Genomic DNA, 17244 nt, shown 5'->3' with positions numbered 1-17244 from the left:
TTTTTGCTTTTGTTGCCTGTGCTTTTGGGGTCATACCCAAAAAAATCACCAAGATAGATGTGAAGAAGCTTTTCCTCTGCTTTCCTCTAAGAGTTTTGCAGTTTCAAGTCTTATATTTAAGTCTTTAATCCATTTCAAGTTAATTTGTGTGAGTGGTATAAGATAGGTGTCCAGTTTTTGCATGTAGAACTACCATATGATCCAGCAATCCCACTTCTGGGTATATAGCCAAAAGAAAGAAAATCAGTGTCTCAAAGAGATTATCTGTACTCTCATGTTCATTGCAACATCACTCACACTAGCCAAGACAGGGTAACAACCTAAGTGTCCAGTGGATGGATAAATGGATATAGAAAATGTGATACACACATACACATATGCACAGGAGTATTATTCAGACATAAAAATGAAGGAAACCCTGCCATTCACAACAATGTGAATGAACCTGGAGGATATTACGCCAAGTGAAATAAACCAGACAGAAGAAGATACATACTATATGATCTCACTCATGTGTGGAATCTAAAACAAAGTCAAACTCATAGAAAGTTGTTGCCAGTGGGTGGGGGAAATGAGGAGATGCTGGTCAAAGGGTACAAACTTTCAGTTATACGACAAATAAGTTCTGACGATGTAATGTACAACATGGTGCCTATACTTAATAATACTGTATCGTATACTTGAAATTTTCTGAGAGAGTAGATAGTTGTTCTCACCACCAAAAAAGATAACTTCGTGAGGTGATGGATATGTTAATTAACTTAATTGTGGTGGTCATTTCACAATGTATACATATAGCAAATCATCATGTTGTACACTTTAAATATATTCAATTTTACTTGTTAATTGCACCTCAGAGCTGGAGGGGAGGAGGTGGAAGGAAAAAAGGGTGAGAAATTTAGGTTGCTAAACAGCTTTTCACTTACAAAGAAAAGTCAGGATGTTCCCAAATTGCCATTTTCAAAATTGCACGGAATTTAGCAAATATTTATTTGAGTGCTTTATGTATTTCTATATCCACTGTTTTTTTTTTTATGGTTACCCTCTATCAGTAAGTTAAGTACTAAGAGCAACCCCTCAAAAGCAGTAGCCAGCTAATGACTGTGATTAAGGGTGATAGCCTCTCATTAGCTTCAGAGCATCAGGGCGGGGTTTTCTTGAAGGGTTGGGGAGGAAATTGAGGATTAATAAGGAATGTTGGAAGCTCCAATTAGTGTTCATTAATGACCAGGGAGAAACAGAACTCATGAAATAATGAGGCCCAAGAGAAATGATAACAAAGCAGGCAGAAATATTAGGAGCTGTGAGAAGATGTCAGTTATTCGATGTCCCGGGAAGAAATAAGAAACGTCCTCTGAAATTCATACATTTAAGCATGAGACAAAAAAACAGCCAGTTTCCATTCTGGCACACAGAAAAAAAACACAAACCTCTTCTGGCAGAGTTTTAAACATAACCAGCACTTCAGCAGGATGGGGTATGAACCATAAATTGAGGAAGACTTCCCCGTCATCAGACAGCAAACGTCGTGGCCGCGGCTGAAAGGTCCTGCAGCATTAGGAGAAAACACGAGTAGCATTTCTCTCTAAAAATGAGGCATCCTCAGTATGAGCTATTTATATGGCTTCCCTCCAGCCCAGGCTGTGGCGACACACGAGCCAAGCCTCCAGGCCCAAGGGCACCAGGCCTACGGCTGCAGACCGCTCACAGGTGGCCACAGTTATAAATATCTCAACAGGAGAAGAGCAGTTGGACTCGTTTTAGCCTCAGCTGTGTTGGAGGAAGGCGTGGGCATGGAGGGAGGGAAGCTGTGGTCAGAAAGGAAAGAAAGAGCACGAATTAGATGGCCCGTGCCATCCTGGGTGTTCCATATTTTCTCACTTAATTCTTATGACAGCCTCAGGATGTATGTATTTTGTTCCTGTTTCACAGATGAGGAGACTGAGGCCCTACGAGGTTACATAGATCTTGCCTACCCAGCTCCTAAGAGATGAAATTAAGATTTAAATGCAGATCTGTCCAGTCCCAGAATCCAGGCTCTAAAGACCAACCTCTATTTTCCTCCCCTCCCCACCACGTTTCTTGCCAGGTTCTCTAGACTCCCGCCCTCTTTTCCTTCTCTCTCCCCTCTGCTTTCTTCCTCCTCCACATACCTTATCGTTTCTTATGCAGCCATATAGCTGTCTCTGTTGTAGGTTTATATACAGACACATAATCCATATATGTCTAGTTTAAGGATTCACACAAGCCCAGGTACCCACTACCCGGCCTGCGAAATAGAATGTCACCAGTTCCTTTGAAGCCCAACGTCTACCTCCCGGGTGACCACCCTCCTGAATTTTACATTAATCAATGCTAGCTCTTCTTCGTAGTTTTACCACAAATGGATGCACCATTAAAAGATTATTTTCTTGGGTTTTGCCTATTTTTGACCTTCACACAAGTGGAAGCTCATGATCTTTATACTACACTCGCTGGGGGGAGGTGACTATAATCATCTCAGGACTGAGGCAGCTCACTGTAACGGGGTGGCGAGGGGGTGTCGGGGAGCTGTTTCCTGCTTGGATGGATTCGGCGCCTTCAAGTCTAATTAATTGTGTTCATCTGGTGTGGAAGATGGTGATATGTGCAGTTAACAGATGTGGAATCTGGCATCAGAGGACCCAATTTTGAGACCAGTTCCCATCACTCAGAGCTGTGTGGCCTTACGCAAACTGTCCTCTGTGAGTCTTTTCATCCATAAAAAGCGAATAATAATTTCTGACTCATAGGATTGGTGAAAGAAATAATTTTTAAAAAGAGTATCAAGCACGTGAAAAGTATTTTATAAATTGTGAGGTGCTATATAAAGTTTGTCATTATGATGCTAAGGTGTGGGTGTCTGGCAAAGTGGCCAGGGGTGGGTGGGGGCCAAGGGATGCATGTGGCCCAGCAGTAGTAATCTGTTAAGAAGGGGTGACTTGAACACGCTAATGAGGGGATGTCCTAGAATTGAGGGTTATGGGGGAAGGCTAGAGACTAGTGACACCTCAGGCCTGTCTTGGTTGTGCTAGACCAGGCAGGCCTGACAGACAAACAGCAGAAGGAAGTGTACAGCAGATATGGAGCCCCTCCTTCCACACCGTCCCCTGCCCAGGGCGCCTCCGGTCCACCTCAGCTCTCTTCTCTGCTCTTCTCGCTCTCTCTCCTGTCCTGGCCAATTGTGTTCACTCTTCCGGCTGCAACTACCATCCATTCACCAGGGACTCCTGAATCCACATTTGCAGGCCCTCCCCTCCACAGCTCCAGAGTTCCAACTTGCTTCATCCTGGATGGCAGTACCTCAGACCGCCTCAGTCAAAAGAGGAAAGAATTGAGCTCCTTACCCCCTTCCTCCCCAATCCTGTGCCCCATCCTGTGTAAAAAGAACCACATCCCCCACCCCCCAAACCAGACACCAGAGAGTCATTTTCAGACTTTTCTCCTTTACTCCTCAGGTCCTACTGACCCCATCGCTCTCTCACACTCGCACCCAGTTGTCATTCCTATTTCCATTGTCTCTAGCAAGGACTCTCCATGGGAGGGTCTTGCCTTCTAAGGGGCATTTTGGAAATCATAGGGGGCATTTTTTGACTGTTGTTATTATTTCTGGGTCTCTACGAGAAATTCAGATGACCCTTTCCACTTAAAGTAAAATGTAATTCATTTTAACTGAGAACTGAATGTTTTCAATCTCAAACATTCTGAATGGGAGACTTTTGAAATCATTAAAACTCTACTTGGAGTGAATCATTGGCTTTAAAACCACCTTTCAAGTCTCAGCGTTTTAATCAGGTAATTCAAAGCTCAGGAACAAAGTACGGTGTTAGTTCGGAGAATTTCCTTTATTTCAGCAACCACAAAGTCAGACTAGCCTGTCCTGGAGCAGATCAAAGCCAGCCTAATCCGGTCTTATCTCTATTATTCAGTTCACAGTGTTTGAAGGTCCCCAAAGGAATGTTGAATATCAATAATAAAAAGTCACGAGGCCTGTGTCTGAGCACACGGGCCTGCGGGCCATGGGGCTGGCAGCAGCATGGGTGAACCTGTCCTTGGCCTCTGGGAAGCACATACGACCCTGGAGCCATAGGGCCCTCTCCTAAGTATTATCCTTTACTTCCCATCTCGTTATTTCCTGCCACTTCCACCTCTGCCTGCAACGAGCAGCCATCTGCTGAGGGGAAGAGAGGGCTGCAGAAAGCTTTGGGTGCCCAGTACAGGAGCATAGCCCAGTTCTCAGCCCTACAAGGAGGATTCCTCCCTACCTTGTAGATGGCGCACACCTCCTTGGCCTGACAGTTCCTTGACCTGCTCAATATCGCCCCTCTTCACCTTCACTCCCCTTCAGATGCTCACTCCGGAGCCACGCTCCAGACCTTATCATCACCTGAGACCATGTCACCTCCCAAGACTTAAACATCCCACTTTCCCAGCTCGATCTTTTATTCCTCCAGTTTTCTCATTCACTCCCACTAAACCTCCTTCATCCCCATAAAATATGCTCTTTGATGTCATCCAGGCTTCCAGTCTCCCCTTCCATCTGTCAGTCCCATTCTGATCTCACTTCCCTACCCAGACTGGGTCTCACAGTCAAGCACGTGAACTACTCTCTCACCTTCAACTCTTTGTACTCTCAACTCATCTACCTAGCAAAACCTCACCTCTGGATCCCTCCAGCTATTCTGATTCTGCTTCTAGTTGCGTGCTGCTGAGCACAGCTGGAGGAAATCATACTGTTAATTATATTGATGTAACAACAAGTAAATGGTTTCCAGCCTGAGCTGTGTCACTCCGGGACAATCCTTTTTCTTTCCTTTGATCAGCTTTTATGTCCATTTCCTTTTCAGTAATTCCAAGTCTTCTTTAAGCCTCATACCAAATTCTTGTCAGCACTTGATGACATGGTCTATTATTTCGTAATTGAATTAAAGGCCGCTGGCTGGAACTCTCTCCACTTCCTGCACCATCTCCCTTCCCTCCCCCACTCCATCTACACATCCTTTCAACCAAGGTCAAAGGCAGAGGTACACACCCAGGATATGAAATGAAGACAGCCTCTGCCCTCAAGGATCTTAGACTCCAGAGGCAGCTAGATGTGCAAACATAATTCTATGATAGAAGCATGACAGAATGGAATAATATGAAGGTGCAGAGAATATCCAGAATAAGAAGCTCCTGAGACTTGTCGGGAGCTCAATGGAAGAAATTCACAGCTTAGGCTTCTGAGTCATGATTCATTATCTCCTTCTCCACATCTCTTCCTCTTCATGTCATTGCTATCCTTTTTTCCCCCATTTAAAAAAATTGTGTAAAGATAAATGTAACATAAAACTTACCATTTTAACCATTTTTAAGTGTACAGTCCAATGGCATTAAGTACATTCACATTGTTGTGCAACCATCACCACCATCTATCTCCTGAACTTTTTTTTCCATCCTCCAAAATTGAAACTCTGTACCCATCACCCAATAATGGCCCTGCCACCTTTTTATTCACCCAAGCCAGAGACTCTGGGTGACTTCCTAGATTTCTCTTTCTCCCTCAGTCCCACATTAAATCCAGCATCTGGCCTTGTTGATTTCACCTCCTAACTATCTCTTGTCTGTACAGTTTCAGTAGCTTCCTACATGATGTCCCTGACGATCATCTTGTTTCCCTTCTCCCTGTTTGTTGAAGGACAAACACCGGACTTCTGGACCTTACCCATCGCTCTATACACCCTACTTCTTGCAGCTCATCCTCACATACTCTGGATAGGAGTCACTCAGAAGTCCACCTGCTGTCTCACATCTCTGTGCCTTTGAACATGCATGTCTCCCAGCTTGAACTAAATTTCTTTTCCTTGTCCACTGAAACACTAGTCATCCTTCAAGACCCAGGCTAAGTGTCCCCTCTTCCCTGAAGCCTGCCTTGCTCCCTATCTCCACCTCCCCAATCCTTCAGACAATACTGAACATTTCCTGGTGGGTGCTTTCACTATATTTTTATTTTATCCTTTATGACAATGTACTGTAGTTACCTATTTCCCTTTGCCTGAAGGGCAAGGGCCATGTCTAATCCATTGCTGTACAGAACTTGGCATCAAGGCTTTCACGTGCTCCTGTTAAGGATGTACCCTGAGGCAACCAGCAGTGGCCGAGATCCAGCCTATACTTTACTTGCCAAGCTCTGCATCCTGGCATGGAGCTACACTTGCCCAGAGGAAGAGGTACCTTTTTCTAATCCGCATAAAGCAGCAGTATGGGATAGCCGTGGCTCTGCCTGTCACAAAGGAAGGGTTCAATTAATGTTAGTGTCCTCTTTCTCTGTCCTTTCTTTGCTCCTCCATCAGCCTTGTTCTTGTTCTTGGGAGTACGGCCAGTGTCATCCTAGTTTCCAGACTCCAGTCTCCTCTGGAGCCATGAAGGGCCTGAGGACTCAAGGGGTGTCCTTGAGAGGAGAGCTCCCCTCGGCTCCTCTTCTATAGAGACTCTGGGTGAGGGGCAAGGGTCTCTGCTAAAACGAAACAGTACATTACAGTCTTTTTTTTTTTTAGATTTTATTTTTTTTCCTTTTTCTCCCCAATGTCCCCCGGTACATAGTTGTATATTCTTCGTTGTGGGTCCTTCTAGTTGTGGCATGTGGGACACTGCCTCAGCGTGGTCTGATGAGCAGTGCCATGTCCGCGCCCAGGATTCGAACCAACGAAACACTGGGCTGCCTGCAGCGGAGCGCGCGAACTTAACCACTCAGCCATGGAGCCAGCCCCACATTACAGTCTTTTAAGGACTAAGCTACATCTTAGAATTTTAGACCTACAGAATTCATGGGGCTCTTCTAGTCAAGGGAAGGAAAACACAAGTAAGGAGTCCCTTTCCTAAACCTTGGCAGACATTGCCAATCAATGACAACAGTCTCATAAGCTTGGGATTTCTCAGAATCCTCAGCAGGTGCTAACACACTGTTGAACTGACATTTAAAATAAAACTTATTTCTTATCCTCGATCTAACCCAACTCCTTATTTTATAAATAAGGTGAGCACCTCTGTCCTCCATGATCCTCATTCCTCAACTCTGTCCCTTCAGCTCTAGTTGACCTCGGTCTGGGATGATTTCATTTATCACGAACACTCTTAAATGGCTCCTTTCCAAGAAGTCTTTCCTCAGCAGTCCCATTCCTTGGAATCAAGCTCTAGACACCTTAGCACTAAGAATCTTTGCGTGTTTAACTTCAGAGAGCTGCTTCAATTTCCTCACTCATCAGATGAAGAGTTGAAGTCCAGAGATTGAAGAAAAGTGATTTGCCAGAGACCTCAAAACAACTTATGATTGAGCTGGGTAAAGTCCAAATATTCTAGCTCCCAGGCCGTGGTTCTCTTCACTACACCTTCTTGTGGCTGAGGTTCAAGTTTTACTAAAACTTAGTATACGGAATCATAGACTTTGGAGTTAGGAAGAATATTATACAGTACCTTTTCCAAACTTCCACAGAAGAGAGAAGTTGCTTTCCCTATGTTGCATTTTGTGTGTGTATTAAAAGGGACATGTTAAAATCCAGAGAGTTTAGGAAGTAGGAGACAGGTATAGCGGGGAACCACTGTGTCTGTATCAGTACCTGCTCACACACTGCCGGACTATATGACTTGGGCTCTGGGTGGGCATTCACTTTGCTCACACTTCCCTGGCCCAAAGTCCTACCTTGAAATTATCACACATTAACTGACCAGATGAGTTAGGTCTCTAGGCTCTCCCCGCTTAAATGACTCTTTCCTTAATTTTTAGGAAACACACAGTCATCCACAAGAAACAATAAAGGAATAGAGCAAGACCTACAAGTTAGAGAGATTTTTTTTTCCACTATCCTTCCTGACCTCCATATTTGGTTGCTGCAAATAAAACAGATCAGAACCAAAAATAGACTTCCTGAATACATTTTATCCTAAACACAAATGTAGTGAATGTGTGGTTAGACTTCTGAAAAATATTTTTAAAATTTGATCCCAAATATAGTTTGGGCTTATAAATGGTTGACTTGGCTAGTAGGTGGATGAGAAAATGGAACTAAGAAGTCTTAGAGGACTATCCTGTGATGTTTCACACAGGGGAAAGATGCATTTCAGCCTCACTGGGCAACAGATGCCCAGTAAAACCCTTTAGCAAACTGTCAGCCTCCTGAGGCATCCTTGCCTATTCTCTCTAACGCAATCTCCCACTAGGTGAATCCTGAAGTCTACCCAAGTGAATGCACTGGCTGAGCTCAAGAGACAAAACAATGGTACCCACAAACTGGGCACCTTATCACTATCAAGGTAGGACTGGCCACTATTTTGATAGCCAGCTATCAGCCAGTCAAGGGCTTAAGGATCCAACTTCTTTCATTCTCTAGCCCGTTCTATCATCCTCATTTTCTTGGTGAACTCCAATTTACCTGTAATTAACAAAGGGCAATTAGCCCTTTGAATTTCTCACTGATGCCCTGAGCTAGAGTTAAACACTTCCTCTTTTGTGTCCTCACAGGACTTTTCATATAACTCGAACATGTTATTTTTGAGATCTTTGAAGCTGCTTGTTTGCTTACAGTGCTTTCCCCAACTAGACTGAATATATTGCCAGAGTCAACGACTTATGCGCCTTTATAACTCCAGCACCTAGCAAGGTGCCTGGTACTAAGTAAGCCCTGAATAAATAATGGTTGAATAATGAATGAATGAATGGGTGAAAGAGTAGTCTGATACAAATGGTCCTCAATTCCCTTTTATCCATCCATGATCATATTTATTAAGTATTACTGTTACTTTGCACTAAGCTCCGTGCTGTAAGGGAAAGGTTAAGGAGGGGGGTAACTCACCCTACAGGATGTTTTTGCTCCCCCCAGAGACTGCATAACTGTATAACTAACACCCCTTTCTTTTTTAAAGGAAACGTGGTCACTGACCACACAGGTGCACTAACTCCTCTATCCAGGTGAGTGAACTCTAGGTAGGCTGACTTAAGAACATTTGGAAAACTGGATAAAGCATGATAAGGAAGTCTGGAAGCAGCTCTGCTCTTTTCACTTAATATCTCTCTACATAGATATTTTTTCTCTATCAGAGAAATGCAGAAGGACTCTAATTTATCCAATGCATTGGTGCATTATTTTTTCTAAATATTTCTTCTATTCCATTGAGTAAAATATTTGAAGCCAGAACAGCTCAAGATCACGTTTACTTATTTGTCTCCTGATTTTAGATGCCGGCTTATGTAAAAAGGTGTGACTGACGAAAATCTCTGGGCTTTCTAGGGGAAAACAAAACGGCATGGATTGAAAAAGCACTCAAAGAGCCCATAAACAAAGAATTCCTTCTGGGTTCAAATACAAAGATATGCTTATTTTTGGAGTGTTAACTTTCTTTTGCCCTTCTGGACCAGAAGATCAAGGTCAAATGCAGTAAAGGGAGCAAGATTTCTACACAAAATTTAACCTGCCCTCCAGTAGGAGGGGGAGGATGAGGAGGAGCAGTGACCAGCTCTAAAGGAAATCACGCACCTGGGGTCAGCCTTGAGGCCTTCCTTGGAGTCCCTCAGTCCCTTCTTTTCTTGTGGTTTTCCCACCATGAAGAAGGTATCCCTGACAGTAGGGAAGTCGTCCAGCAGGGCTCTCAGGCTATTGCAATATGCCATGATCTGACCCCGAAGGGCGTAGTGAGACATGTGGCGGTTGAATCTGCAAAGTCAGAAGAAGACCGTGTCTGGAAGGTGAATCCAAGTTGTTCCCTCTCTCACGCAAGTTCCAGGATCTACTCCCCTGGAGACTTTTCACAGAGAATAGAAGACCTCTGCCCAGAAGAAATTTCCATCTTAGTCAGGTTACTATCACCTGAAGGCAGAGGTGTGGACCTCTTCAGAACGCCTCCTGTCCTTCACTTCTGATGCTCCTTCCTCTGTGTGTCAGAGGACAGTTTAATTTGGTTTTATTCAATAGGACTCTGGCTTATTTAAACACAAAGCACCTATTCATTGTCTGGCTTTCTACATAATACTGCTATTTATTGAATTCAGAGTCAGAGAAATCAGCATGTGTAGTTCACATATACTATACTTACTTCTGACAAAATTCAACTATGACGTCTCTCTTGACTTTCGCAATTTCATCCTGTGATAAAAGAGAATGACAGTTTTTCTATTAGACAGTTGGCTCCAGGAACTCCCCATGCTAATATGGGTGTACAAGCTTATAGCAAACTTAGAGCAAGAAAAGGCCACACAATTGAGATATTCTTTCTGGAGGTCAACTTGCCGATCCTCACTCCTCTATGGGCCTCTCCTGCTCCTGCACATCTTTCTGAGTTAACCAAGAATGCAAGGCCCTGACCACTCTTTACCTGGGCCATTTCTTGGGATTATGTTTGCAGAGAGCAATTTTGAGGGATGAGGTAATGTCTCCCTCCAGGAAAAAGAGCAAGATTGCTATAAAAGAGGTGGATTCCCCAAACTCAATGTTACTCAACTGTGACACAAACTTGCATGCATTTAGGCTCTTCCGTGTTGCCCGCTTGGGATTTGGAAGGCAAAGGAAGCTGACACAGACAGGAAGCTCATGTTGCCTGCTCTGCTGTGAGCAATGAAGTTCTTTGTCTCTGACCTAGGAATCTTGTGACTTCTGCCAGCATCCTCAGAACAGTAACAGGCTAACTTACTAGCTGGTAGGTAGGCTAAAATCCCAGACCTTGACAAAATTGACAATTATATTCCCTGAGCCCTTTCTAATCTGACAGGCATTGTACAATCCTGAAGCGCAGTTAATGAGCTACTACAGTTTTCATTTGGTCAATATTTTTTGAATATTCTAGTAAAAAGAAGTAATTTACTATCTCAATTACTTATTAAAAGGGGTCCTTTGCCTCCGTCATTGCTGAGTAGTAATCTAGAAGTTCTGGCCTCCATCATATCCCATTTGTAAGACTGGATTAGGTAAATTGACCTCTTTCCTTTACAGGCACAGGTAGGGACAAAGCCTAGAGATTGCAAACCTTGTAATTTCTCTCCCAAATTACCATATATTAGCCTAATGAGTTCCGTATCAAAGAATTGTTGAATAACGAAATGATATGCACAATGGATTAAAGGTTTGACTTTTATAATATTTTTTAACAGATTAGGCTAATATAAAACCCTTAAATAGAAACATGGCAGTAGCATCTGAAAAACCAAGATAAGAGGTGAATTAGATGGCAAGAGACTTTACATACCTTGTCTAAACCCCTTAAGGACCTGTGGGTCACTCGGGAGTGGCCAAATGTTCTAGAGCAGGTGCTAAAAATAGTTCCATTTAGAAAGTGACAAAACAAAATGTGGCCTTGAAAAAAATGCAAGTCTTAAAAACTAGACTGCAATCAGCTTGAATTGCTTCCTTTCTATTTCTTATTGAACACTCTTTCTCAGTTCTTTACATTTCCAGTGGTCCTACCCAAATAGGCCGAAAGCAACAGATTCCAAGTTAAGAATTTTTATTTGCTCAAATGTGAGAGATGAGGAGAGCTTTAGGGAGACCTTCTCACTACACTCACCAGGCTCTTCATTCTGTCAGCCATGGTTTGCTTCCTGAGGAGGAAGGCGTTCAGCATCATGTCCCGCAGCCCCACCTTTTCTAATTGAATAGACACGAAAGCCTCTGGAGCCCTGACAAGTGAATAGAGACATCTGAGCCCAACATGGGAGGTAAGTGGACATATAACAAAAAGACAACTAGAGAGCCCTCTGGAGGACAGGAACACCTGGGGCCGTGTACTGGGCGTTGCAGCAGGAGAGCAGGTGGCCCTGTCTCTGTGATTCGTACCTACTTCAAGTGTTTTTCACAAGTGTTTTCTACTTATATTCACTGGGGATGCTGATGTGTCACCATCCTCCTTGGGGATCCCCACATGCCTGAAGCTTGCATCAGCAGTGCCTCCTGAGTCCCAAACTTCATAGCCTGGCCCAGTGTTTGTACTAGCCAGGTTCCTTTGTGCCCTCCTGGCCTGAACTGTAGGGGTACCTGGAGTGAAATGGCCTCCCAAGGGTCCTCTTGACTGGACACATGGGTCTTAAATCTTCCATCCACACGTTGGGAATGTGTATTTAGGGCACTTGAACTCTGGTCCTGTGTCAGACTAATGGCATCTTGAATAGCAGAGTAGCTTTACCTATTATTTTTTTTATTTTAAATTTGCCAGAATTAAAGTAGAGTGTCATTGGTATGCCCCAATAAAATACTCAGAGTATTTACAATTATTACAGAATACAAACATCTCTCTTTCTTTGTCATGGTGAGAAGAGATCAAGACATTATAGGGCAACCCTGATACAGGGCATGATGTGGGACATGTCTCTGTTGAGGCCGTGCCTCTCTGACAAAGCACCATCCTATTATTCTAAGCAATGGTAGAATCCTTATTAGAATAGTGAGGGTAGTTCTGTGCTTTTCTGTTTAGGATAAACATGGAAAATTTGGAGAGGCCCATATTCTTCTTCCTTGTGTTCTACCCTCTTTGGAATTTGAAAAATATAGAAAGAGGGAAGGAGAAAGGAAGGAAGGGAAAAGAAAGAGAAAGGAAGAGAGGTGAGAAGAGAAAAGAGGTTGAAATTAGGAAATGTTGACTCTCTACCATACACTGGAGTGCACTGGAAGCAGCTGAGTCTTCTCAGTGTTCATACAAGGTCTTCAAATTTAAACACATGCTGGTCACTCTGGGAGTTTAGTATCCTTCAGTCCCATAAAACAATGCTATTCACTGACTTAAAAGAAGACACTTTTGTTATTTTAAATAACCCCCGGGTGCCATACCTTTTGATAGCCTGGAATCTTTCTGAAGGATGAGTAAGGGTATCTGGAACTTTTGGAGTTGGGGCTACCAGGAAGCTCTCTATGCCATTCACAATTCTAGAATTTCTTCTTCTGGGTGGACCCATTCCACCATGATTTCTCAGATCTGAACTTATTTCCTAAAATATTTCAAACCAAAGTGAATTCAATGTGTTGGATTTGTAAGTCCCATGGTTTTTACAGCCTATGAAATGATCTCACAGCCAGAACCTACCCCAAACACATGTAAATGACTAGGTACATGGGCTGGGGTTGGGGGTGGGGGAGGTAGAGAAGAGAAGAGGAGGAAAAGGGACGAGAGGAGAGACCAAAGGAGAGAAGGAAAGACAGATATTTTGTACAAGGAAGGGGTCAAGCGCTAAGTATAACTATTTCCAGAGTAGAGTGCAGTTGTCTAAAGTGCTCTGAAACAAATTCTGTATTATACAGCGTGGCTAGTGGGAGGGCTGTGTATAGAGTGGCCTCTCAAGAAATACTGCTGATGGACTTCTTGGCTGCAAGATCTGAAAAATTGTCTCAGGATGCCCATTCTGGTACAGCCTAAGCAGATGGAGATGAGCTAATATGCTGTCATACATAATGTAATGATGAAGGAGGGACAGGAAGAGGGAAGGTAGGAGAGAGGAGAAAGAGAGATGGGGAGGAAAAAAAGGGAAATCCATATCTTCCAGTATTCCTGTTGGTTATGGAGTGATAGGCATGATGCATAGAATTCTTTTACATTTTCCTAAAATGCTAACTAAAAGAAAAATATTAAGCTTCAAAGGAAATACCATTCTTCTTCAAAGAAAGAAATAATGAGTTATCCATATTCGAATTACTGAAGAAGAATGAGGCAAAAGAAAAAATCGTAGGTAAAAAGTTTAAAGTTTCCATCTTGGTTTTTTCTGACACCCTTGGGCTATCCCAGTCTCCTGGAAATCATAGATTATATCAGTTCAGAAGACTCAAGAGGTCTTAGAAAGGATGTGAGTGAGCTGAGAGGGAGGAAAACACAAGCTCTGCAATCAGACCCTGGGGCTGACACTCAGCTGGTGATCCTGGCTCTGTTTCTCAACCTTTGAGAACCTGTTTTCTCACCTAGAAAAACGGATGATGTCCCCATCTAATGGGGCTGTTGAGAGCATTCCATGAGCCCGTGTATCTCCAGCAGTAGCTCACTGCCTTGCCTGGATCAGAGAAGTTGCTGAATTGAACCATTAATTCCCTGACTCCCTTACCTGCGCTCGAGATCCCAGCCATGCCCATCTTTCGTTTCTATCCTCAGTTGCTTCTTTTCCACCCCCTTCCTACAAATATATTCACATCTATTTTATTCTTAATTCTTCTACCCTCTCAAGTTTCCTCCTCAATTCTGACCAAACTTGCTCAAGAGCTATTATGGACTAAATGTTTTTGTCTCCTCCTAAATTCTTACACTGAAGCTCTAAGCCCCACTGTGATGGTGTTTGGAGATGGGGCCTTTGGGAGGTAATTAGGGTCAGATGAGGTCGTGAGGGTGGAGCCCTAATCTGATAGGGCTATTGCCCTTATAAGAAGAGGAAGAGACACCAGAGCTTTCTCTCTCTCTGTCTGCCATGTGAGGACACAGTAAGAATGTGGCCATCTGCAAGCAAGGAAGCGAGCTCTCACCAGAAGCTGACCATGCTGGCACCTGATCTTGGACTTCTAGCTTCCAGAACTATGAGAAAATAAATTTATGTTGTTTAAGCCACCCAGTCTCTGGTATTTTATCATGGCAGTTTGAGCAGTAAATATGCACTGCTTCTATTCTTCTACCACCTTCTCATTCCTTAACTCTGGCAGTCTGGCTTTCACCCAACCCCATTAGAACTGCTCTCTCAGAGTCAGCAATGAACTTTTGTCAAATGGCCTCATTTTAATTCCTACTCTTCTGGTTCTTCCTTCTACATTTAACTCTGTCAACTTTCAACATCTTTTTCTCTTTTCTTCTTTTAAAAAGAATTGCTTTATTGCAGTTTAATTGATAGTCAATAAACAGCACATATTTAAAGTGTACGACTAGGTAAGTTTTGGTATATGTATACAACTGTGAAACCATCACCACAATCAAAATAAAGACCATAGCCATCCCCCCAACTCTGCCCCCTTCCTCAAGCAACCACTGCTCTGCTTTCTGTAACTATAGATTATAATGCATTTCCTAGAATTTAATATAAATGGAGTCATGTAGTATTTATTGTTTTTTGTCTAGCTTCATCCATATTGTTGTATGTGTCAATACATCATTTCTTTGTATTGCTGAGTAGTATTCTGTCATACAGATATACCACAATTTGTTTATCCATTCACCTGGAGATGGACATCTGGGTTCTTTGCAGTTCTTGGCTATTTTAAATAAAGCTGCTATAGACATTTGTGTACAAGTCTTTGTATGGACACATGCTTTCTTTTCTCTTGGGTAAATAAATAAGTGCAGAATGGTTAGATCGTGTGGTAAGTGGATGTTTAACTTTTTAAGAAACTGCCAAACTGTTTTCCAAGGTGATTCACCATTTTGCATTTCCATTGGCAGTGTACGAGAGTGCCAGATCTTCCACCTCCTTGCTAACACTCAGAATGGCCAGTCTTTTAAATTTTAGCCATTCTACTAGGTGTGTAGTAGTTTCTCACTGGAGTTTTAATTTGCATTTCCCTAATGACTAATGTTGTTGAACACCTTTTTATGTGCTTATCTGCCATCTGTACATTTTCTTTGGTGAGTCATTTCTTCTTGAAACACTTCCCTTTGTTGGCTTTGGTAGCAGTGCACAATTTTTTTCTGTCTGTCTCTTTCATTCCTCCCTTCTACCCCTCCTTTCCTCTTGCTCCCTTTTACCTTCTCCATCATTTATTCCTCCTTATTATGTCATCAGCTTTCTTCCTGTCCTACACTTGTAGCAGAGTAGATGCATGCACATATATTCACTTATTCATGTATATCTGTGTGTGTGTATATATATATAATAATAATATATATATATATATATATATATATATATATATATATATTACCCTAATGCCTCCCTACTCCTCCCTGTGCTGCAGGTCTTTCTAAGCTGTTACTCCAATGCTTTCCACCACCCCCCACACCCACCCTGGCCTCCTATCTAGTGAATTTCAACGTTTGCTTCCCGGATGGATCTCAGGAGTTAACTCATAAGCTTCTCAACCTCCATTTCAACCAGAACGACTCCACTTATACGTGTTTTATATATTGGTATTCTTCATAAGATTAAATTAATTGTATAAAGGATTGTGTATGTCAACTATGTATGAAAAGTTGGTAGTCAAGTTGGGCTCCTCATTCTTTTCTAGTCCCCATCTGCCCTTTCTCGCTCCTATGCTTGTGTATCTGAAGGGTCTTCCCTCTACTCAGAATGATCACATGGTCATCTCTGCTTGTCAAAAAGCTCATCCTTCAGGTTTTCCCAAATGCTACCTCTCTGTGCTGCCCTTCCTAGTTCCCTCTCTTTTGTGACCTCTCTTTTCAATGAATTCCTTCTTTAGCTTGTTGAACTTCTTTTATGCCTTGTAATTGAACCACCTGTGGGCCTGTCCCCCTTACACACACTGGCCTATAAGTTCCTCAGGAGCATGAATTGTATCTTAGTATTATCTAGTGAGCTTAACTTCATAGTTAGATACTGCATTAACAGTAGGTACTGAATTCATATTTTTGAGGTTGAATTTTTAAAAATCAATATAATTCACTCTATCCCTACTTTCCACTTCAGTATTTGATTTCTATGAGAATTAGTATTTGACAGTAAAAGTGAGGATTGAGTATTCTTGCCATACTCATAAATTTGTACTCTCCTATTAATGTGAAGAGTAGAAATGATAAATAGAGGTAGATAAATGTGGTAAGTTTAAATGTGTTAAGGATAAATGTGCTGAGCTGTATAGAATCCTTAAGGCTTAAAGAATGTTTAAGTTGGAATGTTGACTTCCTAAAACCATATTTAATTTTACACTTAAGTTATATTCACCAGTACATACACACAAGAGAGAACTATATAGTTTTAAAGAAAAAAAAAATGAAGGAAGATCTCTATAAACTGATTTGCAGTGATTTCCAGGATATACTGTTAAGTGAAAAAACAAAGCTCAAAATAGTATATAGATAAAATCCAAAACGCCTTCATGATAAAATAATTCAACAAACTAGGAATAGAAGGGAAAGTCCTCAACCTGGTAAAAGGCATCTAAGGAAAACCCATAGTTAACATCATACTTAATGGTGAAAGATTGAAAGCTTTACTCCTAAGATCAGGAATAAGACAATAACATCTACTCCCACCATTTCTGACCTTGTACTGGAGGGTCTAGTTAGGGTAATTAGGCAAGAAAAAGAAATAAAAGGCATCCATATTTGAAAAGAAGTAAAATTATCTCTCTT

At 42.3% G+C, this 17244-nt stretch overlaps 1 protein-coding gene across 3 annotated transcripts in view; it reads right to left on the bottom strand.

The window, feature by feature from the left end:
* The window catches only part of LOC106829732 (uncharacterized), a 165397-nt gene that overhangs the window by 58428 nt on the left and 89725 nt on the right, over positions 1-17244 (bottom strand). For all 3 annotated transcript variants that reach the window (XM_070496708.1, XM_044757278.2, XM_070496709.1), the window contains 5 exons: positions 12804-12961; positions 11548-11659; positions 10084-10133; positions 9528-9704; positions 1431-1548 (listed from right to left, as the gene is read on the bottom strand). In XM_070496708.1, the coding sequence (XP_070352809.1) occupies positions 1431-1548; positions 9528-9704; positions 10084-10133; positions 11548-11659; positions 12804-12961 (615 nt within the window). The remainder of the gene's footprint in view (positions 1-1430; positions 1549-9527; positions 9705-10083; positions 10134-11547; positions 11660-12803; positions 12962-17244) is intronic.

Source organism: Equus asinus, chromosome 24, assembly GCF_041296235.1.
Source record: "Equus asinus isolate D_3611 breed Donkey chromosome 24, EquAss-T2T_v2, whole genome shotgun sequence".
NCBI classification, from domain to species: domain Eukaryota; kingdom Metazoa; phylum Chordata; class Mammalia; order Perissodactyla; family Equidae; genus Equus; species Equus asinus.
This window is presented reverse-complemented; position numbering and strand designations above follow the sequence as displayed.